The 24731-nt window shown below is 33.9% G+C and overlaps 4 protein-coding genes across 5 annotated transcripts; 2 read left to right on the top strand and 2 right to left on the bottom strand.

Annotated features, from left to right (window-relative positions):
- Positions 1-494: 494 nt before the first annotated feature.
- LOC114415030 (polyadenylate-binding protein-interacting protein 5-like) lies at positions 495-2454 on the top strand. Its single transcript, XM_028379531.1, has 3 exons — positions 495-608; positions 934-1264; positions 2046-2454. Exons 2-3 carry the CDS (start codon positions 935-937, stop codon positions 2163-2165), a joined length of 450 nt encoding a protein of 149 aa, XP_028235332.1. The 5' UTR covers positions 495-608; position 934; the 3' UTR covers positions 2166-2454.
- A 1527-nt stretch (positions 2455-3981) lies between these two features.
- On the top strand, positions 3982-6807 carry LOC114415029 (dnaJ homolog subfamily B member 1-like). The gene is made up of 3 exons (XM_028379530.1): positions 3982-4539; positions 5107-5483; positions 6044-6807. The coding sequence occupies exons 1-3, from the start codon at positions 4375-4377 to the stop codon at positions 6480-6482; spliced, it is 981 nt and encodes a 326-aa protein (XP_028235331.1). The 5' UTR covers positions 3982-4374; the 3' UTR covers positions 6483-6807.
- Positions 6808-7365: 558 nt separating this feature from the next.
- LOC114415028 (death-inducer obliterator 1-like) lies at positions 7366-14147 on the bottom strand. Of its 2 annotated transcripts, none has more exons than XM_028379528.1 (5): positions 13957-14147; positions 10910-13220; positions 9452-9572; positions 8601-8651; positions 7366-8513 (listed from the first exon to the last, which is right to left on the bottom strand). In XM_028379528.1, the coding sequence occupies exons 1-5, from the start codon at positions 14114-14116 to the stop codon at positions 7587-7589; spliced, it is 3570 nt and encodes a 1189-aa protein (XP_028235329.1). In that variant the 5' UTR covers positions 14117-14147; the 3' UTR covers positions 7366-7586. The 2 variants fall into 2 exon arrangements, with proteins under 2 accessions (XP_028235329.1, XP_028235330.1); XM_028379529.1 differs by having other exon boundaries at positions 10910-13279; positions 13957-14094.
- A 4859-nt stretch (positions 14148-19006) lies between these two features.
- On the bottom strand, positions 19007-23481 carry LOC114415027 (E3 ubiquitin-protein ligase At1g63170-like). Its single transcript, XM_028379526.1, has 5 exons — positions 23009-23481; positions 22094-22787; positions 20920-21045; positions 20430-20715; positions 19007-19560 (listed from the first exon to the last, which is right to left on the bottom strand). Exons 2-5 carry the CDS (start codon positions 22666-22668, stop codon positions 19327-19329), a joined length of 1221 nt encoding a protein of 406 aa, XP_028235327.1. The 5' UTR covers positions 22669-22787; positions 23009-23481; the 3' UTR covers positions 19007-19326.
- Positions 23482-24731: the final 1250 nt, after the last annotated feature.

Here is a 24731-nt window from a genome sequence, read left to right as displayed (position 1 = left end):
AATAAATAACTCTATTGATATATTATTTTTATTGTGATTACACCAAAAAAAATATTATTAATATGATATGGGATTAATAGGGTGTATTTTTTGTTCTGCTTGTGTCAAATGCTGTTTCATCATTCTATCGTGCAATTTTTTTTAAAAAAAAAACATACACTAAATCTAGAGAAAAGCAAAATTTTCACTATATTTAATAAGTCTCAATCATAAGATTGTAGTCGACTAGTAGTTTAATTTTTAATAAATTTTGACTAAAAAAGTACTAGTACCGTGTTATTAGTTATTTGTCATCCGCTAGAACTCTAATTTAAATCTAAATAAAGTAAATAGCATTGGTGAGTGGTGACTTTTCAAATAAATCAATTTAATCTTTTTAGTAACAGTTTTACTTACGAAGCGTTTCCATAATAAATAAATAAATAAAAAAATTCGAAGCGTTTCGATAACAAATAAATAAAAAATACAAAGCGTTGATTTTTTAATTGGGCACCAAGTAACGCCAAATCATATAAAACCATTTCCCTTTTCCAAATTTCTTCAGAATCAGAATTCAATTCATTCGTCATTTCTTCAATCAATCAGGGTTCCGCGTTCAACTGGTTTTGGTTTGTTCTCTCTCTCTCTCTCTCTCTCTCTCATTCCCCACTTTATTTCCTTCCCTACTACATTCACGTCCAAGCTCTAAATTTCACTTTCATCAATCCATCATTTTCTTGGATCGCCCTTGTACCAATGGAAACCCGCATTTTCATTTTCATAAATTAATCAGAATCATGAAATTTTCGAACTTGTTATTAGTCATCTTGTTGGAAGAACATTGCAATTAAATTAAATAAAAAGTTCATGACTAACGTGTTTAATTAATTAGGTTGATTAAATTAACTAACTTTGTTGTCTGATTCTTTGTTTTGTGAAAATGGGGGTTTCAAGAATGAAGTCCACAATGGCAGGAAGAGTAAGGTCTTGTTTGAATCCACATGCAGCCTCATTTGTTCCGCTCTTTAAAAGGGATGATGATGAGGCACCTCCTCAACCTCATCAGCATCAGCACATTCTTGAATCTTCTTTGCAATTGAAGAAGACCAACCCTTCACCACCACCGCAGCTGGATGTGACAGAGTTGATAGAGGAAGATGCTGACTTGGACATTGAATTACTGAAGATAATGTTTCCTGATTTTGCTGAACAATCCCTTAGAGATGTTTACTTTGTTAACTATGCTGATCTCAATGCTGCTATTGACATGCTTGACCATCTTAAGGTGATCTTTTATTTATTTTTCAAGGTTTTATACTATCTATAACTTTTGTGCCTTTATGCAGTAGTATGTTTTGTTTGTTTAGGCTGTGTACATGTTGAATTGAATCACTGGATATGGTATGAACCGTATGATGCTGATGAGTGCAAACCCCCTATTTGTTTTAATACTTTTTTTTTTCTCCCTAAAGATTGTGATCTTCTGGTTGCATTGCATGGAAGCAAAGATTTTCATTTTATGTTTGCTAAACCCTACAAAGTGATTAATTTGAGATTGCCAAAGGCAAAGTTTAAATTATGGAATTCTGTTTTCCCTCTAAATTTGTGAATGACCATTCTTTATATTTCATGTCTTCCTGCTTCCTTTGTTTTAGTGTTTAGTCTTCTTTTCGTGGAAATGCCTTTTGTCTGCTCTAATGCATAATACTGTCCATTTTTTGTGTGGTCTTTGGTCTTTTCATGCATGTCACTGCTTGGAACCTGATGCAAGGGAAGATTCGTTATGTTCTCTGATATATATGCAAATGATAATCAAAAGTTAAAATGTTAGAAATACTTCCTAGCTAGAATTCCTTACCTATTAATGTAGGGGAAATCTGTTTCCTGATATAATGAATTGCTAGAGTTACAATATATCGTCAAACACCAGCATAGGAGCAAGTACTTTTGGAGTCTTGGTCATTTCACAACAGCATTAAGGAATTATTCAATTTATGTGTAATGTGCACAACACTATTAACATTTTATGTTGTACTTTCTGACTGGTAACTGTTTTTACCTTACAGTTTGATTGTGATGAGTCTTCTAAGACACTGGATATTGGCAGTGTTTCAGAATCTGCACCATCAGCTGGTTCCGGTTCTCCGAAACTGAACAATACAGCAGCTAAAGCTAGTGCTTCGTGAAATCCCCCATAGGCTTCAGCCAGCAAGTGAATAAATTTGTAACTCACATTAGTGCAAAAGTGTACAAATAGGGAAGTTACTATTGGACAGCACACATGCATGGTTCGTTTTTTGTGGTTTGTATAGTTCTAAGGTAGCTGCGCCTTATTTTGCTTATGGTCTGAAGACTGAAGTGTTTCATTTTGATGGGTTCTTACTTGTGCTTTGGGCCATTATTTGTGCAGCTTTCACTTGTATGAAATGAAAAACCAAATAAGATAGTAGAAAGCAAAACCGAAAACTTAGTGAAGGTGATTTTCACTTGTGTTGAAAAAAACCCACGTTTCACCTTGTCTAAAAATAAAGACAAATTAGAATATATAAGTGAGGGATAATTCACGCTCCTTGAGTTAACTTTTGGGGTTGAGTTAGGTCTAAACTCAAGTTGACAATAACTAGTGTTTTCACATATTATAATTTTTTTTCTTAACTGGATCAAGTTCACAGGTAGGATTAGACACATGATTACCCCTTCATTCTTTATTTAAAAATGGGTTTATATTGAAGTGATTTACATTTAAAAAAAAATACAAATAATTCAATAATGATTAAAATTGTTTTTAGAAGTATAATTAACTGGAATAATAACTAATTATTTGCTTAATTTTAAATTGTTTTTAGCATCATATTTGATACATTTTAATAAAAGACGCTGCTCATTTATTTTCCAACAATACAAATAAGAGATTTTTAACTGTTGTTATTGTAAGAAAAAATGAATAAGCCTTTATTATCTATGACTAAATAATATGAATTTGTTAACTTAGCATAACTAAAAGGATTTACTTTTTAATGAGATTTTTGAGGTTATTATTTGGCATAAAGCATATAATTATAATAATCACAAGAGTGATGATAATAAAGATTACAAACATTTTTTTAAGAAACATGATTTTTTTTTCTACAACGGATTGTGTGCTTGATATATATCATCATGCATAAGTTTCAGCGGAACTTACACAATAATGCAAATAAATTATTAATCTACCGAAATTCATATTTTTTAAAACTAAAATAGCCAACAACTTAATTACAGTTCTTGTTTATAAGATGAATAAGTATTAGTTCGGACAATACATGTCTAATTATTTTCAATTAAAATCTCAGATATTGTATTATATATGTGTATATATATATATATATATATATTGATTTTCGTTATAATAGTTTATTCTATTTTTGGAATAATTTTACTTTTAATTAAAGAATCTAGGTTGATAAAATTAAAAAACTTGAGCATAAAAAAATTAAAAAGAAGAAAATATTCTAATATTCTTTAAGTTCTCTTTCATAGTCATGTAGTTGCAAATAATGTGCATCATGAGCGTATTTAACTATTTATTAATATTCACTTTATCGCTAAGACATCTAGCTTAGTTAGTTAATTTTTACATTTTAAAAAATTCATGGTTTTGATTTGATGTTTAATTTTGGATACGTTTATTTTTTATATTTTTATATTTTAATTAATCAAGTTATTTTTATGATACCTTCAATGAATTTATTCGATCTAAAATTCAATTAAACTAAAATGAAATAAAATATATTAAATACATTAATATTTTAATAATAATAAACAGAAATAACCATTATAATTTAATTTTTTTACGGGTATAATTTAAAGATTTTAGAGCTACGCATTTTATTTTTCAACAAATAATACGTATATATGTGGACAAATTTGAAAGTTGACTTATATATTTTATATTTCCCGTCGCTCTCGGTCACAGTTATTGTCATCGTTCTCAATGATCCTAAATTTTCCGTTTAATTTCAACGAGTTCTTGGTCTGTTGTTGAAAACAAAAGAAAAAGAAAAGAAAAGAGAGAGTATATATGCACTTTCAACGGTGGCGTTGCATTAAAAAAAAAAAAAATTCTGCAACAATAGCAAACCGTTGAACGCTATCAATTGCAATTTTCCGGATTTCTGAATTGTTGTCATTTGATTTTGATTAAGCAATTCTAGTTCTCTTTTCATGTCACGTCACATATTCAATTGACCTTCTAGGAAGTTTTAAACCTTGATGGAAGAAGGGTTTATATTCGTAATCGGGTGTCCATGAAAAGAGTCTAAAATTTTAGAACGTTTTGTACTTTGGAATCCGGGTTCTTATTGTAACAATTGCAAGATTCGATTTTTTCTTGGAAGAAAAAAACGAAAAAAAAACATGGGTTTGGATTACTATAATGTGTTGAATGTTAACAGAAATGCTACAGAGGATGATCTAAAAAAAGCGTATAGAAAGTTGGCCATGAAATGGCACCCTGACAAGAACCCCACAAACAAAAAAGAAGCTGAAGCCAATTTCAAAGAGATCTCTGAGGCATACGAGGCAAGAAACGTCTCCCATCTCTTTTTTTTTTTTTTTTTCATGTCTGTTTAGCCATTAGATTTTGATAACACCTGCAATAATTTGGCTGGTGGGAATATGGAAGAAACAAACAAACAAAGAATGAATTTTTCATGTCCTTGATTCTTATTACACGTTATTTCATTTTCAAAGGTTAGAATTGTGTCGATATGATTGTGCAAGGCAAATCGATGATTTTATACTCATGGTGGCAAAATTTGAGGGCCATTGAGGGTTGTTCTGTGTGGATTCTGCATCAAAGTGTGATCATAAATTGAATGATTGCATGTGAACTTTATGACACTCAGTTATTGTCATTTTTTTGCTTGAGATTGAGTTCCCTTGTCCAAATCCATGCTAAAAAAATCTTATAGTTTTGTGCAATGCTAGAATATAATCCAAAAGTAGTACTTGTTGGTTTGGTGCGAGTTTTTCTTCTAATTATAGGTGTATACAATTTTAATAGTTTGTTATTAACTGTACAAGTTTAATATTTAACAATGGGGTTGGGATAAGGAGAAAAATTGAGAAATTTTTTGGTGAATTCAGGTACTGAGCGATCCACAGAAGAGGGTGGTTTATGATCAGGATGGAGAGGAAGGGCTGAAAGATAGGCCACCACCAGGTAATGAATCAGCATCAAGTGGGTTTAATCCCAGAAATGCAGAGGATATTTTTGCAGAATTCTTTGGAAGTAGCCCTTTTGGATTTGGGTCATCTGGGCCAGGAAGGTCCAAGAGGTTCCCATCTGATGGAGGTGGATTCAGTGCAACTGACAATAATTTCCGAACCTATAGTACAGGACGGGCGAATATGCCAAAGAAGCCACTACCTGTGGAGACCAAACTAGCTTGTAGTTTGGCGGAGTTATACTCTGGATCTACCAGGAAAATGAAGATCTCAAGGAGTGTCGTGGATGTTAACGGGTAAGTACAATTATCTTATTAACCTCTACATTTGCTTCTTAATGTTGTTTTTAAGTCAGTAGTTATAAGACTGACTTAGTGGTTGAAGGATGAAGGGGGAAGGAAAAGGTTGTGGGTTTGAATCTCTCCCACTAACCAAAAACTAACATGTTAACTACTAACATCTACCGATAAAAAAAATGTTGTTTTCAAGTCAGTTTTGGATAAATATCTGGATAAGCACTGATGATAAAGATGAAAGGAGAAAATAAAATGAATCTCAAGTAAGTTAAAAGAATTTAATTGAAATGCAGTTATATTATAATATGAAAGTTTTTTATACTGTCATTATTATATATGATAAACTCCCTTATTTAACATCAAAACAAGTTCATGTTGATGTTGATGCACTAAGTTAACACTAGCAGAAATTTGGTTGTAAATTTTGTCAGATAGATAAATGTATGTTTTACATCATGAGAGCTATTATTAAAGACACTAGCATTCAATCATTGTCACTACTATAATGTCAAAAACATTGTGAATTCATTCTTCTACGGTTATGATGGCAAAATTTTCAGACAGGCAATACCAGAGACCGAGATACTAACCATTGAGGTGAAGCCGGGTTGGAAGAAAGGGACAAAGATTACATTCCCAGACAAAGGGAATCAGCAACCAAATCAACTGGCAGCAGACCTTGTGTTCGTGATTGATGAGAAGCCTCATGATTTGTTCGATAGAGATGGCAATGACCTCATTGTGAGCAAAAGGGTGTCACTGGCAGAGGCCATTGGAGGAACCACAATAAATCTCACCACACTCGATGGACGCAGTTTGAGTATTCCTGTGAGTGACATAGTGAGCCCTGGTTATGAGATGATTGTTGCAAATGAAGGGATGCCAATAACAAAGGAGCCTGGTCATAGGGGTGATTTGAGGATCAAATTTGATGTGAAGTTTCCAACAAGGTTGACACATGAGCAACGAGCAGGACTCAAACGAGCATTGGGAAGTTGACTCCTTTGAATTTAAGTCATTTGAATGTTGTCATTTATCTCCATACATATTCAATGTTTCTCATATTCGCATAAGAGATCCTTGGTTTTCTTTTCATCATTTGTGTGTTTTTTCCCTCAACGATTTGTTGTAATTTTTCAGTGATTCTTTATTTGGGGGTATAAATGTGCAATATACGGCTCCTTCTTATTGTTGTAATTCTTTGCTACAATAGGTTCTAAATTGCACATAGCAGTCGAAAGGAAGTTTGTTCATACATCTTGTACCAAGGTTTTTTGGGTTGTAACAAGACAATGATGTTGTAGTTTCATTTTTCTTTTCTTTACTGGTATGTTCAGAATCGCATCAAGGCCATGTGCTGATTCAGATAGATGGATGTCCGGAACCTCTAGCATACTAAACTCAGGTAAAGTGATTCTAGCACGTCATTTTTGTTGTTTATTGAGGGTAATACTGTTTCGTAGCAGAAAAAAATAGGCAAAATACAAGCCATTTCCCGTTATTTTTATAAAATTCTGACTTTCAAACGTGCACACGTGTATTGGTACAGAATACACGAGATTCCTTTTCATAAGAAAATACCAAAACTCTAGCTGAAAACACTTTTTACATGCAAATATCCCAACTCCCAAGGATCATGCAAGGTACGTTCGACTACGAGTACTACATAGACCATATAAGATGTATTTGGTTTAACTTATAGATTGAAGTGACACATTTTCATAAATTGTGAGAAGTAAAAATTCAAAACTTTTAATTCAACTGCTGTTAAAAATCTCTCAACGATAAATCATACACACACATAATCAGTGGTGCCGATAGGCATTGAGGCAACAGTATGCACGTTGCGGTGTATATAAAACAAAGTAACGAAAGCATCATGGAAATTTAAAACTAACTAAAAACTAAAGCATGCAAAATTGTTGTCCTCGTATTTATTCAACTGAGCACCTACTGCTGTCAAACTAAAACAAGAGAAAAATGGTCATTTGTTTGTTCTACGAGGTATTGATGCTACAGAAAAAAAAAATAGCTCGACACCTTACAATAAGCTTACATACTACAGTATATGAAAGACATGAAAATAAAAATAAAAAGAGGAAACTAATATCCTCTACTTCTAGACGCATCTTGAGGCCAGGTAGTGCCTTGCGCATAGGGTGGTCCACCTCCTGGCTGTAGGTTGCTACCCTGGGGAGAAGGAACCCACTGAGGGTCAAAATTTCTTTGACCATGGGTCACATTCATTGGGGGTTGAAGATATTGTGGTGTCATTATTGGCTGTTGCTGTGAACCCGGAAATGATTGATTCAAAATGTGAGGCCTAAGATGAAAGTTGTGCATTGTCTGTTGGGGAGGAAACTGATTCTGGGAGTTTTGGGGCTGCCATTCAGGTATGTCATCATCATCATCATTCCAGGGTTGAATTGTTCCCCCAAATTTATCCTGCCAGTTTACCGAAGGTACATTTGGTTTGTTTTGCCCATATTTGTGCACAAGTTCCCTCATTTGTTCTGCAGGGCGTGGTGGGGCTGGGTTAGCCGAGTGTAATGGGACCATATTTGGTGGTCCCATTGATTTTTGGCCCAAATGTGACGGATTTGAACTGCCGGAAAAATTAAACTCTGGCAGGTCATCCTCCACTCGGGCCGCTGGTGGCCCAAATCCGGGAGGCACATCATCATCATCATTCTCAGTTGTCTTAACGCCCATAGAGGGCACTGCTTTATGGGTAGAATTGGCATTCACATTTATATCTTGCTGTCTCCTACTGAAGTATTGTCTTTTAGAGCTATGTTTGTGATGTGATGCAGTGGTGGGTGATATAGACGAAGTTAAATTAGTTTTTCTCCATACAATAATACCAATTAGGCCATTATCAATAGAATTAACTGGCTCAATTTGTTCCTTTGGAAGTATGTTGCTGAGCATTTCAACTGTTTTCTTATGAGGTGGGCAAAAGTAAAGTTCAACTCCAGGGACAGGCTCAGCAAATCCTACTCTCTCGTCCAAAATGTACGAGTCAGCCACCTGCATGCAAAAATATCTTGTATATATCAGAAACAATCCGCCGCTAAAAAGTAGAAATGAGAACCAAACTAAATATTATCTCATTACCTCACGTAGAGTTGATTGATCATCCGACTCTTTGGAAACGAAATGCGAAACCTGCAATACAAAGAAAACTTTTAGCCCAAAAAGGAAGTGACGTGAGAAAGTTTCTCATTAGTTACACAGATTTCCTTCAGAAAAGGTAAAAGCAAGTGGTCTGACTAAGACATGCAGCGTACTCAAATCAGTTAGCCACGCTCGTCTATATTCCTTGTTACAACATCCTCATGGTCCCATGCATCACATCGAACCACAGTCAGTTTGGTGTCCAACTAAAAATAAGAGAATTTTCGGATGATTTTTTGCTTTGTTTTTAATATAAAACTCATTCTAGAGTATTTTACCCCCATTTTTCATTTTGTCAAAATATTATATTGAAATTTTCGTAGCATGGAGACAATCGCCTAAAGGATGAGAAACTTAGTTCTAGTCACCAGTTATCGTATTATTTACCAAAATCAATTCAATCTCGTAATACATATTCTAACAGTGACATTTTTTTAAAAATCTACACAATCCAAATATTCAACTTCCACCACCATAACAACACATTTTTATGGTTTCATTCATAACTTGTCACTCCAAAGAATACCTCATTCAGCCAGTCTTAAAAACTATGCGTCATTTCTCATGTACAACCCCTAACCACGTCACTGCCCCCTTCATCAGCAAGGGAAAAGAAGCAAACAAATTGTATAACTCAAGATACTTTAAACATGAGATTAAAAAATGAAATAGCATCAAACTGTAAAAAAAAAAATCCTTTTTTTAATCATTGTTTTCTTTATGGGTGGTGGTGTGATCAACAGACAATATTCAAATCTAGCTCTAGCACAACAAAAGGAAACTTGAGATACCATGATTGCACGACTTCTGGACTGTCGAAGGTCTTGCAGAAATTTCTCAAATGCATCAAGTCGAACCCTTCCCTTGATCTCGAGAAACCCAGGCCAGTCTTTAGCAGCAGTTTTCTCACCACTGCACAAAGAATATTCATGTAAGATCAGAAAAAATCACTGAAAAGAAGTACTCTTTGAACAGTACATATCAAAATCAAAACTATAATTTCAATATAAATAAATAAAATAATGACACGTGGTCCGCCACCCAAACCCGTCCAACTCTGAAGATAATATGGTTCAAAGTAATCAAAGAGGAGTGTTCATAAACTGAACTAATACAAGCCAAAACCGGACCAAACAAAACAAAAAAATTGATTAAACCAAAACCCAATTTTTTTTATTGGATTGGATTGGCTTTCCAATCTAATTTTAAAAAATGATTCAACCCAATCAAAACCAATCTTATATAAACATACATAATTTTATTTATAAATTTTCCATACAATTCATGTTATTTCAATTTATTTTTTCATAATTTCATTATTTTGGCTTATTAGGATGTGTGTCAGTTTTAAATTAACTTTTATTATAATTACTGTGTATATAGATTTGTATCATATTGACTACATGTTTAATGGCGCCTCCAGACTTGAGAAATCACGAGACTTGTTTTCATAAATATATACACAAGACTAAATTATACGGCACAATTGACCTCAATTTGAATATAAAATTTGGTCCAGTCAGAACAACAGACCACATTATAAAAGGTACAAAACAATTAATGCAACATTTCATGTAGGCTTAAACAAAATTGTAATTAGTCAATGCCACATATTATGAAACAGTGGAAGCAAAAATGAGCGACGAAGGCATAGACAGTTCCAAACTCTTATAACAATTGGGAAACAGGATATACATGACAGAGGAAGTGGCACGCTTGGTCAAATAATCACTCCAAAATCAAAACTCACAAAATAGCCCAGTCCACTCCATTACTGCTGTCATATTAAGGACAGATTAATATCAATGGTCTGTTTGTTTAAGCTTAGAAAAAGAAATTTATGATACAATTATAAAAAAAAAAAAAAAGAAACACAAGCTATTAACTTTAACTTTGGAGAAAAGGCTAAAAGCCTAAAAGAACTAACACAACTTTTTTTATAATTTTTCTTTATTCATAAAAACATATAATTACTATAAATTTTATTTAAAAAAACTTCCTTTAATTAAAAAAGCTCTTTTCTTTATAAAAAAAAGTCACAATTGAGCCCATTATTGATCTTTCACCTCTTTTCTACACAGTTTAAGAACACTTGCTTCAGATGCTAGATGAAAAGAATGACACTATCTAGTTCATGATCCTCGCGACAACATACATATAATAAATAAAAAAAGGAACGATCCAAAGCCATGTTAATTCACGCATAAAAGTTCACAGCTAAAGATGTACTCAAACAATTAGTAGACTACCTCTTAAAGATGCTTATGACTGAATGAGTGCTAGAGATATTTGGTTGAAGCATTCCCTCCCAGAGGCATTCACCCTTAGTGGGGATTGCATCCTTCGAGTACCTATTGTCATTATCATATCTCTCTTCCGCACGAAAGAGATTGCCTCTCAACTCAGCATCGCTGGAAGCAGACTTCACATCATCAGTTGACCTTTCCTTGGTACGACCATCAGTTGACTTCATGTCAGCTTGACTCCCACTGTATCCCACATCAGAAGAAATGGCCCCAGATTCAGCATTAACCTTTTTCTCCTTTAAAGAATCTGAATTTACATGTGTGCTTTGAAACTTCTCAGACTTATTATCACCAGTGATATCCGCTTGCTCATTTGGTGTTAAATCAGCAGGTTTTGATTTTGTTCCAACCCCGGAATCATCCTTGTCTGAGGTAGGTACCACTTTCCCAGATTCTACTGGTAAATTTTCAAATGGAGGCGCATATGTAAGAGAATACATGAAATCATCAAGAGAAACAATTGGTTCAAGAAAGTCAGAGTCCTTTAATGCATCATCAGTAATAAGCCCTTGCATGGGATCAGCCCCGTCGTTGGAAGAAATGGTGATGGAAAATGTATCATCCTTCTGCAAATTGCCTTTCTCGGCATCAGTTTTCACATCAGGTTTGGAAGGAGAAGCATCTTCCACATCCTTTTTTATAGTTTGGCTTCGAGCAACAGAGGTTGTACCACCTGAAACCTCCTCCACAGGGACATTGTCTTCGTGTTCAACTTCCACTTGAAATTCACCTTTATGTGTCTTCTTGACCAAACGTCTAAAATCACCATCTGAATCAGGTAAAACCACCATTTGAGCAAGCTCCTCAGCCTTGGCTATCCGCCATTGAGAGAGCTCCTTTGAAGCAAGTTCTTCAGCTGTCATAGAACATAATTGTTCTGGAGGAATTTTACCAAACATGACCCTTTCTCTAAGTTCAGGATTATTGCGATCTTTTAAATTGAATAAGAGAGACCTCCCTTTTTCTTTGTACTTCTTATTCACACCTTGAAACAGCTTGAAGAGTTCTGCCTCTATTCTTGATGCCAAAAGTTCAGGCAAAGGGACCTCCTCCCTACAACCTCCACCCGTTTCCTCAGGTTCTGATCTCTGCTCTATATTAGGTTGACTTTCCCTTTGATTTCCGACATCCACCATATCAGATAATACCCACGAAAGACCATTTCCCTGCAGAAGATCATCTTTCATAAAGAAACCGTCACTGAAAGGAACATCATCAGTAGTCAAAGTATAACTTGACTGGAAATCTTGCTTATCACAGTTCAAGACATGCATAGAACTCAGTATGTTTTCATTGTCCGATGCGTTTGTGGATCCTGCTTCGAAGTCCTTGTATTTTTCTGGAAAATCTTCATATGTTGTACTTTGCATGTGCTCTCCTGCCGCATGGCCAACTGAATCAGCCACAGCAAAAGAGGAATTAACTGATTGAGAAATATCCTGCCTTTGCTCCAGTGAAGCATCGATGGATGCAGGTGCTGATCCAGCACATTGAGAGCTGTTCTCTAATTTAACCCGAGTATTGGCAGCATCATTCGGTGTATTATTGTTTGGGGGCTGAGGTTTACCTTGCTGAGAAACCAAGGCCAGAGCAGCAGCTAAAGACTCTCTCATCTTGGACCTAACACTATCAGATGATTCAGTTTGAACCTTGGAGGACTGCTTCATCTGCGTATTTTGACTTTTAGAACTCATGGCCCGAGGTGTCCCAGATTTACTGGGAGTGTTATCCAACTGTGTTTTTCTCTTGCTAGAAGCTGCCAAATGTTGTGTCCTAGAGGCATTTGATGGGGATTGCATCTGCAGAGAACCTTTATTTGATGCATTAGGTACTTGCTGCAACCAAGGTCTATTTCCCATTGCTGCAACCCGCTTGTTAAAGGAGATACTGGACGATAATTCCATTGGTGCCTTGCGCTTGGGAGTTGTTGTCTGCTGCTGTGGCCCTGAGCTTTTCAGAAGCATACCCATTTGCATGGACTGTTTGTTAGCGGAAAGAATTTGATGCATTCCTGGATTACTTGCTTGTACTTCTACCCGCTCACTGTGCATGCTCAAAAGGGGCAATCCCTGAGACATAGGTTCACCAGGCACAGCTCTCAATAATCCAACATGTTCATTCGAGGTTCCCTGCGACTGTGCCACGATATCACTGGATACGGGACCCAAGAGCCCCATTTCAATCTGTCTCCCTGACGAATCAACCTTGTTCATAAGGGGCTCCAATTGAGCCATCTGCATACTTGGTATCGGCTCTGAAACCAGATTGTTGGACATTCCAGACCAGTATCATTAAACATATATACAAACACACCTGAAACAGTTCATGACACGTCACCCATCAATCATTCATCAAGAGACACTCAATTACTCAAACAAGTAACACAACAAATAAACAACATATATCCCATGGCAACCACAATATAACAGTCTCGTCCAACATAAAACAAACTACTATCCCCAAGTGTTTAATCTAACAAATACACAGTGGAACCTAGCCCCAGAGCACTGATAAAATTAAATTGCACCAACAATTAATAAATTAATTAATAAAAGAAGAACACATGACAAGAGACACTCAAACATAAATTTCACACACATGAAACAGTTCATAACACGTTACAAACCCTTAATCAGGAGACACTCAAACAGTCACACAATAAATAAACAGCAGACATCTAATCTCACAGCAGCCACCATAACAGTCTCGTTCGAGTGTTTAATCTAACAATTACACAGTGTAACTCATCCCCAGAGCACCGATGAAATTAAATTACACCAATAATTAATTAATCAATTCAGCGAATTAAAGCTAAAAAAGAATAACAACACACGCCAATTATTCCACAGATGAATCCCTGTAATTCAATTCAATTTCGGAAAAGCGGAAGAAGCAATATCAATAGCACGAAAAAGAGTTACTTTGTCATATAACCGAGAAAAGTAGAAAACAAATCGATAGAACGAAACGAATGGAGAATTATGAGATACCTTGACGAAGAAATGTTGCGAAGAAGTGAAAGGGAGCTGCTATGTATGAGCGGCGCCGAAAGCAGAGTGTAAACCCTAAAAGAGGATGTTCGACGGACAAAGGAAGGAGACGATAACGATAGCGAGAAGATATAAACAAGTCACGCGATATTAACCGCATCTCAACTTCCTGATTCTTCTGAAGTTTATCCTTAAACGCATCGTTCCACTACCTTCTTTGTTCTTCCCATTTTCTATATTTTAAAAAACAAAAAACTTCCCTAACATATTTATTAATTTAATTTTTAATGTTAATTTAATTAATTTTCGATATTTAAATATATATGTATGGATTATTATATAAGGTAATTAATTTTAATATACTGTTAATTAATTTTTATATTGCATATTAATTAAAAATTACCATAAATATAATTTTTAAAAAAATCATTATAAACTTTTCTAAAAAATATCATAATAAAGGTTATCACTACTGGAATCAATGATAAATTTTCATGAAAAATTATGAGTACACAAATATTTTCTTTCTGATACGATCTATTACATATTCATCCAGATCCAATAAGGATATATCATATGACAAATTGATTAAATGATAATATTAATGTATTAATAGGATGCCTTTTAATTGGTTCATAGTACAAAATCTTCGTACTCACCATAAATAGAAAATAAATTTATTTAATTGTATAATATTTTGTAATTAGAAGAAAGAGTATAAATGTGCATTCTGATTAAATTTTTACTCCACTTGTTACAAGCATTATTTTAACATTTTATACATTATCTTAAGAGAAAATAAGTTATGCATTGTTAAACAATTTATCCTATTATTTAGTTATAAATTATAAGTTTTTTTAGAAGGAAATTAATTTTATAATAATTATTTTAAAAATTAAATTATTAATTGGATTGACAATATAAAATTATTTTATGTTGTAAGTGCAAAGTTATTGAAATGAAATCTTATTTTAATTTTCAATTTTTTAAGATATATTTAAAAGTTTTGTGTATTTTGTTATGTTAAAAAATTTTAGAAATTATTTTTAAATATCATAAAAAAATTCCTAATATACTAATAATTGCACAATTTATTTTGAATGAAATTATTTTGATAAAATTGATTTTAGAGTAATATAATTCACGTATGAATCTCTTTATTATAAAAGCAAGTTAGCATTAAAATTAAGTATAAATTTTTTAAATGAATACAACATATACCTAAAAAATTATTTCAACTTGAACTACAATATAAAACCAAAATGAATACTTAAAATCATGTTAGGAGGTATTTTTAACGTGATTTATTGAAAATTTAACATAAAACTAAACACTCATTATTTTCCATCAATTTCAAATTTCTTAGCATTTAAATCATCAAACGATTAAAAAATTGAATTAGAAGTTAGAATATAGAGTCTAGACAAAATGTGATACAACTATTTAAAATTGTGTTTGTTTGGATAATATTATTTTTTATATTTAAAATTATGTTTCTTTGGATAATATTATTTTTTATAGAGGGCGATTATTTTATTGCGAGCTGTAGTTTCTTCTCTATTAAAGTTTCATCACTTTCATGTATTCAATTTTTGTTTTCAGTGAAATAATTACAGTTCGTAATATAATTATAATTTTGTTATAATTAGTCTGTCAGTTGAAATATTAGGAATAAATACCTCTATGAATGAAAAAGAGACTTCACTTTGAGTAATGTTATACCCGGAAAAAAAAAATCTTCAGAGATTCATATTTATAAATCTGGTCTGTATCATTCATTTCCTTTTCCTTCATATTTCTCTCTTATCAAAGTTAACTTGAACTTTGTGAGCCTATGATTATGAGAAACAAAACCTCTGCAAGTATAATTTCATTCACTTATATAATTCAGCTGCATAAACAGCAGGATATAGCTGTAAGAGCTATTGAGAGGATATACCTGTACAAGCTAGGTGTTTCATCAGCAGAAGATCGTCCTCCACAAATCCATAAAAAAATTCCAGCAGTAAACCACATAAAAAAGAAAGTAATCTACAGCAAATTTGAAGAATTCCACAAGTGGCTCCAATCTGCTAGACAAGTGGGGGCAAGCTTAGCAACTTTATAAGTTATTTCCAAATTAAGTCATAGGCTTTGATCATTCAACAGTAAATTTTCAAAAATAAATCTCTCAGACAGCAAAGGCCAGGAAACAACCTTAACTCTTTCCTTAATTGTTACGGATAGATTCCCATGTCTCGTAAATTCTTTAGTCTGTAGTAGTATCACTATCACATGTTGTCAATAATACCCTCTTCATACAGCCCCCAAAAGAAAGTCCAACTTCTAAATTTCCAAATGCACAAAAACAGTGAAGCAATGCAAATCAGCACCAAGAATACCATATTCTTATGAAATGTGATCAGCACAAGGAATGCTGCTTGTACATTAGTATACCATTTCTCACTCAAATTAAAACGATGACTGCAATTAATGATCTAAGTATTCCATAACTATCACAACAGTTTAATTAGTTTGTGAGGAAAGCACCCCAAGAGGGAGACATGGATTCGTGGCAACAAGACTTTGTAACACACGTGTTTTGCACTTCTTATTAGGTTTATAATTTAAAAATTAATATTTGTAAAGTTAACGGATCATGAGAAGTCATATAAGTGAACCTGACACCACATCTTAACCCAAAATCTTAATACTCATGTTAATGGGTCTTATCTTTATTTATATAGTGTTCAATCTTCTCATTCCTACACGATATGAGACTTCATCTCATACTTGTACTAGTCTCCCTCCGGAAGTCATTTTCAATCCTCGAGTATTTAATGATTGTCCTTAGAGCTTAACCATGATTATCCCAACTCGTCTAGTCATTGTCGCCAACATACTCTAGTACCTTGTACCACCGCCAACGTACTCTAGTACCTTGTACCAAGTCACAATCAAGCTCTGATACCAATCGTTGTACAACCGAGGGGGGATAAATACCGGGAAGATTTATACCAATGAGTCATGAACAATCACATAAGTGAACTTGATACCACACTTTAACCTAAAACCTTAAGGCTCAGGTTTATGGGTCTTATCCTGACTTATATGATGTTCAATCTTCTCATTCCTACTTAATGTGACACTTCACCTCACACTTGTACTCTAACAATCTCCTCCTCAAGTATGAGCCCCTCCCACATGGTAGCATTCTCCTCAAGTGGAAGTCATTATCATCCACGAGTATTCCATGGTGATCATTAGAACCCACATGCTCTAGATACTTGTATCACCACTCCACCCACGAAACACGCCACTTGAACCAACCTCTAGGAAGACTTTCTATACAAGAGATCATCAGGCCTAGGATCCATCACCGTCATCTTACATGTCAAAGTTGATCACCAAGTCGAATTATATCTCCCGCTACCAAGAAGACTTTCGATACAAGGAATCCTCGAGCTTAGGATCCACCGCCATCATCCTACTTATCCAAACTGGTAAACAAGTCAAACCAAGCTCTAATACCAATTGTTATGCAACTAAAGGGGGGAAACTAGGGAGATTAATACCAATGAGTCATGAGCAATCACATAAGTGAACTTGACACCACATTTTAACCCAAAACCTTAAGGTTTAGGTTTATTGGTCTTATCTTCATTTATATGGTACTCAATCTTTTCATTCTCATTTGTGAGAGTTCACCTCAGACTTGTACTCCAACAATTTGAATTTAAGCAAAACTAGCTAACAACAAGACAACAATTCAATACCTTATAGAGAATGCCCTCACGTGATCTTCTGCTCCATTTGCCATGGAAGTCGAAACAAGTCTCCCTAAAGGATCGTTCCTTCAAACACGCTAGTTATGAAGACAATAATGCCAATAAAGAAGAGGAAGGGTAACAACAAACCCAGATGCATACCCAACAATCCACACAAACAATTGTCCACGTGGATGCTCATCATGCTTTGACAAAGATAAAATGACAATAGACATAACAATTTGGCTCTGTGAACACTAGCTCAACACATATCCTTAACCTTAAACGAAACAAGCTCCTAGAATTCAAAGAACCATCATTGGCACATGTGTCATTGGCAGAGGAAGAAAAGGAAGTGAAAGGCCCTAAACTCACCGTGATGTCAATGATATGATGAGTAGGGTGTGCCATCCACAAGGTTAAATATCAAGTCTTCAATTTTTCGTTTAAGTCTAACACAACTTTATAATAAAATTTGTTTATGAAATAAAAATTGTCTTTTTTTTATTCCCTAATCAATAGAAGGAAAAAATCTATTATTATTTAAAAAATATATATTTTATCCATATAAGTTTGCATTTTTTTTGTCCATGTAAATGTTTTTTATTTTAATTTTAGTTTCTATAAGTTGGACGTTTTCTAATTTTAGTTTTGATAAGTTTTTTTTTTCATTTGTAGTCCTTATATGTTTTTATTTTTTAATTTTAGTTCCTTTAAGATTTTAATTTTTATTTCATTTATAGTTTTCATAAATTTGCGTTAAAATTGAAAAAACAAAAACAAAAAAATTTATTAAGGTCAAAATTAAAAAATATGAACTTAAAAAGTAAAAAAAAAATTAAGCCGAATGATTAATCACTTTAGATAATTTTTAAAAACAAAATATCAAAATGAGTTCTCTCAAAACAATTTACTAATGAGTCTAGTTTGACTTATCAACAATCACACAAACCCCTACCAGTAAATTATTTTGGAATAGATCCATATTGATAATTTGTTTATAAAAATGACCCAGAATGATTCATTAATCTATTAAAACCCAAAAAATACTTACAAATCTTTATTTTATTTTATTTCTTCGCCTATTATTAAATGTGTCAAAGAAAAGAAGCTAATTTTTCGAAAACCACAGACGATTTGCTAGGTTTGTCAAATAAGCCAACATAAACTCATAAAATTAATAAATTTCTGACCACTAACAATAAATAAATATATGTATATATAGAAGAAATATCTCAGTACATACTAAATACACAGGATATTCACATTCATAAATATTGTTTCTATCATTCATTTTCTTTTTCTTTTTCCACTTTCTCTTCATTTTTCTCTCCCATCAAAGTTCAACTTAAACTTAGTGAGCTATGAGAAGCAAAACCTCTGCAACTCTGCAAGTATAATTTCCATTCCCTTATAATTCAGCTGCATAAACAGCAGGATACAGAAGGCAATAGCCATGTATCAGCCAACTTAAGTTCCAGCAAGATAGAGAAAACATATGAATAAAAATGAAATGGAATGATTAACCTCAGGATCAGACATCCATCCAATGAAGAGTTGGCAGCATAGGAAAAGCTTTACAAGACTACAAAGTGTGTATATGACTATATGTATATAAACTACATTACGATGAGGTGTTGGTGAGGCCATTCTCAATCCTGCTTTCACCCTGATGTTGGTTGGCATCTTCCCCAGAGACTGATCCTCTTACGTTCTCACTAACCTCACTCTTGCAAAGGGGGCATAAAGCATTTATCTTCAACCACTTGTCGACACAGTCTTTGTGAAATAGGTGAGAACAAAGCAATTCTCTCAGCTCATCGTTATTTTCATACTTTGCCAGGCAGATGCAGCAAGCCTACAGAAAGTACAGTAACACAGTCAAGGCCAGTTACACGAACTCTTTCAACATGAAAACAATCAAAGTCATCACAAAATAACGAAAGAATTATCAAATCCAAAGTCCTGGTACTAGAAGGCATATAAGAACAGGATTTGCAAGAGACTGATTCAGAGAAACTTGAAAATTAGGAGTGTAACTCAACAAAAAACAGGGGTAGCAAGCTATAAGGGATTCTGAATTTCCAAGAAGCATATGCACTATTGCATTGCATGGAAGAGAGAAAGACTAGCAGACAATATCCAACGACTGCTTCCAAAATGATAGAAGATAAGATAGGCAAAACTAATCCAAGACAAAACTCAAGAATAATCAGGTAGAAAAATAAATGGGCCTCCCTATTTAGTTTCAATTTACATCATGAAATTGGATAGTAACCTATAACCTGTAACCCACAAAACTGGCTCCCAATTCATAATATCAATGGTTACCGAAACTAAGCAGGCAATTATAGATTTTTTGTCATGCAATTACCAAAAGTTGATGACAAAAGCAGTGACACCGAGTCAACCCTAATTACCTGAAGGGTTGAGCATATGTGACGAAAAATATCGCAAGACTTATGGGCAGGAAAACTTGAAGAAACAAAGTATGAAGAATTTGAGCAGGCTTATAAGGTATACCCTATAATCTTGTCTAAGATTGTTCCCTCCATAGACAAATACAAAGAGTCCAGTGTTATGAGATACATGATTTTCATAGGAAGAAGGTTTTTCTTACCCAACTGGGCATGTGTAGCTAGACAGTAGACAAACAATGAAATAATGTTGGATGTTATAAAGTTTTGCCTAAGCATCCAGAATAAATAATGATCAGGTTGTACTTACTGCATCTTCTCCAGAGATCATACGTTCCTTTTCAGTTCCTGAAGCCACAACTCCACCTTCACTAACAGCTGAGTTGCTTTCCCCTTTGCTTTTATTTTTCTTCATTTTGAACTTATAAGTCGGCAGAGAATTAATTGATTCAGAGGATGCACCTGGGGTTTGTGCCATATCCTCTCTAACCCCAAGGATGGAAATTATGCAAGGCAGGCAGCAGCAAATTGTTGCACATAGAATGAAGGGCATAGCATAACCAATACAGCTAAAAGTAAGAAACACTACACATAACCTGCCAAGCAAAAGGAAGCAGATATAATCTGGAAGCTCTAAGAAATCAGAAGATTATTTGTGTATTTGGTTCAACTTAATTTGGAGAAATAATTGCTTGTGTTTGCTAGCTTCGTGAGAGAATTTTTGAAAAATAATGATTATTTCCCTTGAAAAAAGTTTTACCAAACACATGCTAAATGTAAGAGCTGTTGAGAGGCTATACCTGTACAAGTTAGGTGCTTGATCAGCAGATGAATGTCCTCCAAAAATCCATACATTTCCAACAATAAACCATATAGCAAAAAAGCAATCTACAGCAATTTTGAAGTATTCTACTAGTAGCTTCAATCTGTTAAGCAAGTGCAGGCATGCTTAGCAACTTCATAAGTTATTTCCAAATTAAGTCATAGGAATTGATGATTGAATTGAACACTAAATCTTCAAAACTGAATCTCTCAAACAGCAAAAATAAAGAAACAACCTTAACTCTTTCCTTAATTATTAGGTTCCCAAGTCTTGTAAATTCTTTAGGCTGCAATAACATCACATGTTCCCAATAATATTCTCTCCATACAACCCCCAAAAGAAAATGCAATTTCTAAATTACCGAATGCACAAAAACATTGCATTACTGTTAGAATGTGGGGTATGAACCTAACTCAACCTTACAAAATCGACTTTTAAGGAAAGGATTGTTCCCCACTTATATACTCTATCTTGACACTATTTCAAGCCAATGTGGGACTTCAACACACCCCTTTTTGCCCACAGCTACCCGCCACAATGTGACACTTCAGCACACCCCTCTTCTACCCACAGCTACCCACTACAAATCTACAACTAAGGTGAGCTAAGGGTGACCACAGCTAAGGTGGCTTTCCAACACAATGCAAAGCAACACCAAGAAGACCATTATTCTTATGAAATGTGATGGCACAAAGAATGTTGATTGTACATTAATATATCATTTCTCATTCAAACTAAAACAATGATTGTACTTAATGATTAAAGTATTCCATCATTATCACAGTTTAATTAGTTTGGAATGGAAGCAGCCCAAGAGGGAGACATGGATTCATGGCAAGAACAATTTGTACCATACGTACATATTTTATCATACAAAACAATGAGAGAAGGAAATAACGTCCAAATTAGAACCCTTACAAGCTAAAAGCTAAAACTTGTGGACTAGAATGTTCAAAGTCTAAACAAAACCTGTGCTTTCAGATCCATCTTCCACAATAGTAAGAAGAATTAAACAAACATTAAGCTTTATAGTTCATTCAGCACTAGAGCTTTCATCCCTTTCAGCATTATGCAAAGACAAAAACAAAACAGCAAACACAGAAACATTTGAATTTAAGCAAAACCCAATTAACAAAATAGCAACTCAATACCTTGCATTCATCAACCACGACTCTTGGTTGCTTCTGGAAGATGCCGGAACATCTTCCCCTCCATTCGTCGTGGAATCGGAAAGAAGTGTCCCCGAAGGATCATTACTCCTCAGAGAGGCCTGAGATGATGACTCTAGCTCCCGAACAAGGCAATTATGATAATACCGCCAATACAGCAAAGGGAGGGTAGCAACACACCCAGACGCAAACCCAACAATCCAAGCAAACAGAGGGGCACGCGGATGCTCATGCTTTGACAACGATAGAACAACAACCGACGCAACAATCTGGCTCACGGTGATCACTAACTCAACACATATCCACAAACCCGAATTCAAAGGACTCCTATGCTGCCTACTACTACGCGTAGTATCCCCTCGCCTTCTACTAGTCCTAGAATTCAAAGCACCAAAATCCACATCATTGGCAAGCCTATCATGGGGTGTGGAAGAAGACGAAGTGGACGGTCCGGAACTCCCCGTAATGTCAATGACATGGTGAGTAGGGCGCGCCATTAACAAGGGGTGAGTGTCAAATGGGACTTCAGAATGTAGCTGTGGCGAGACAAAGTCCATATAAATCTTGTACCAAAGGAAGCATCAAGTTCATCAAAAGCATAATCACAATCACAATTCCGAATTCTTCCTCAACTTGAATAATTAACTACCAAGCCAAACCAAACCAAACCACAGTTCTGTTAAGAAACAACATTTCCAAAGTCATTCATAGGAATCAATCATCATAGCAGCAAGCAATCTTAATTCTTATGTTAAATAAATGATAATAATAACAATCATATGGTATGGTTAGTTACTCAAAGATGGTAAATGATTGAACTGAAATTACTTTAACCTGGGATTATAGAGGTTTGAGAAGGAATAAATATAAATAAAAATAAAAGAGGGGAGGGGATACCAGAATTAGCGAAAGAAGCACGTTAATCATATTCTTAACTCGTTGACTGATATTCAAAAACGATCGTGCACTCAAGGAATAATAGTTGAGACGGAAAAATATTTGAAATTAATTGCAAAGACAAAGGCAAAGGAATGAATGAAGGAGTCATAGGCCTTTCAATCCCATTCTCGTCATCATGCCCCCTGCATTGTTATTGCCTCGTAAAATTCCGAATTCGCAATATCGTTTCCTTTTTCGCTTTTTGTTTTTTACTTTCTCTTTGTTTTGTTTTGTTCACTTGCTAAATTCTCTTTGAAGGGGATGACGATGTTAATGTAAGTTTTGTTGAGTGTTTGTATTAAATTAGAGCAACTCCATCCAAGAGGGAGGAGCTTTGTTTAGTTTAGGAAAAGGAGGGTCAGCCAATGTTGGAGGAGCAGGCCGCGCCGGTACTGTAGGTTGGGTTAGTGGAGTGGCTTCTAACTTCTAACTCTTTTCTGTGTGTTTTTTTCATCGCCTAACTACTTTTTTATTAATTTATTAGCTAGAGGGGCCTGATCAAAATGAACTGATCCGGTTTAGCCTGAGTCTCTCATGCTAGTAGCATCCAAGTTTTTTATAATATTCCCTTTTGTATCAACTCCTTTATTGTGAATGAAATGCATTAAGTTTTCTATTGTAAAAAAAATAAATAAATACTTGTTATTGGTGATGTGGAGACATTAAAGTCTAAAAGTATCATGCACCACTATCAATAAAAAACACAAATACTTGGAGTATTTCATAAGGATAATAAGTGGAAAAAATGCTTCATGAGAATTGTAAATACATTATAAAAAAAGACCATCAATTCATTTTAAATAGGGCATTATATTAAGGAATGAAATGAGTAATTTTAAACACCTCATAAAATAATTAGAGAGAAAATTTAAACATCCACAATTATTCTTCTTAACTTAAGCACACATCTGTCTCGAGTAAAATGATACTTATTATGTATACTAAATTAAAAATTTATAATTGAGTCCTTTATCTTATGTGTTTTTTAATTGGGATTTTAGAGTTTTTAAAACCATCATAAATTACATCTTTAACAATATCAAGTCATTACAAATTAATTCTAAGTACACAATTACATAATCTTTACAAAATAAAAGACCCCATAAGAATTTTTAGTTTTTTATTTATAGAACACAAGTATCATCTACTAGAGATCATCATGTTCAAGACAAATAAGATCACAATAGATGACAAAACTTTTTCTTATAAAGAACATTAAGAATAAATGTATTATCACTTATGATTTTGTCATTTATAAAAAATGATGCAAAGATCAACCTAACTCAATCCATAAGGAGCTAATCCACTTTAAGTCACTAAATTTTTGAAATAGGTATGATTGAGCAAAAATAAGTTTGAATTTTTACACCTCTTATGAAACAACTAACACCACGTCATCCAGCATCATTATATTTAATAATACTATATTTAATAATATTATCATTAATATTATGACTATCACTATTTCAAGCTAGTGATAATAAAATAATAACGTCAACAACTATCATAATAAACAATGATAGATGGGATGATAATAATTATGATTTAAAATTAATTTTTTAATCTTAATCTTTTTTTTAATTTAAATTTAAAAGTGATCATTTTTATTCTTATTTAAAAAAGTCATTATGATATGATATATTTCATACAGGCATACACATATATTACATTTAAAAAAAGA

This window comes from Glycine soja, chromosome 6, assembly GCF_004193775.1.
Source record: "Glycine soja cultivar W05 chromosome 6, ASM419377v2, whole genome shotgun sequence".
Taxonomy (NCBI): Eukaryota; Viridiplantae; Streptophyta; class Magnoliopsida; order Fabales; family Fabaceae; genus Glycine; species Glycine soja.
The sequence above is the reverse complement of the archived record's forward strand: the minus strand, read 5'-3'. Positions and strand labels throughout refer to the sequence as shown.

What these genes read in the sequence shown, in the direction of transcription:
- LOC114415030 (XM_028379531.1), top strand. Translation starts at nt 935, where the DNA reads ATGAAGTCCACAATGGCAGGAAGAGTAAGGTCTTGTTTGAATCCACAT. An exon ending in ACATGCTTGACCATCTTAAG is followed by an intron (nt 1,265 to 2,045) that starts GTGATCTTTTAT and finishes TTTACCTTACAG; the next exon opens with TTTGATTGTGATGAGTCTTC.
- LOC114415029 (XM_028379530.1), top strand. Translation starts at nt 4,375, where the DNA reads ATGGGTTTGGATTACTATAATGTGTTGAATGTTAACAGAAATGCTACA. An exon ending in AGATCTCTGAGGCATACGAG is followed by an intron (nt 4,540 to 5,106) that starts GCAAGAAACGTC and finishes TGGTGAATTCAG; the next exon opens with GTACTGAGCGATCCACAGAA. An exon ending in AGTGTCGTGGATGTTAACGG is followed by an intron (nt 5,484 to 6,043) that starts GTAAGTACAATT and finishes CAAAATTTTCAG; the next exon opens with ACAGGCAATACCAGAGACCG.
- LOC114415028 (XM_028379528.1), bottom strand. Translation starts at nt 14,116, where the DNA reads ATGCGGTTAATATCGCGTGACTTGTTTATATCTTCTCGCTATCGTTAT. An exon ending in CGCAACATTTCTTCGTCAAG is followed by an intron (nt 13,221 to 13,956) that starts GTATCTCATAAT and finishes ATCTGGTTTCAG; the next exon opens with AGCCGATACCAAGTATGCAG. An exon ending in GTCATAAGCATCTTTAAGAG is followed by an intron (nt 9,573 to 10,909) that starts GTAGTCTACTAA and finishes TTCTTTGTGCAG; the next exon opens with TGGTGAGAAAACTGCTGCTA.
- LOC114415027 (XM_028379526.1), bottom strand. Translation starts at nt 22,668, where the DNA reads ATGGACTTTGTCTCGCCACAGCTACATTCTGAAGTCCCATTTGACACT. An exon ending in TCGTGGTTGATGAATGCAAG is followed by an intron (nt 21,046 to 22,093) that starts GTATTGAGTTGC and finishes CTTGCTTAACAG; the next exon opens with ATTGAAGCTACTAGTAGAAT. An exon ending in TGATCTCTGGAGAAGATGCA is followed by an intron (nt 19,561 to 20,429) that starts GTAAGTACAACC and finishes TACTTTCTGTAG; the next exon opens with GCTTGCTGCATCTGCCTGGC.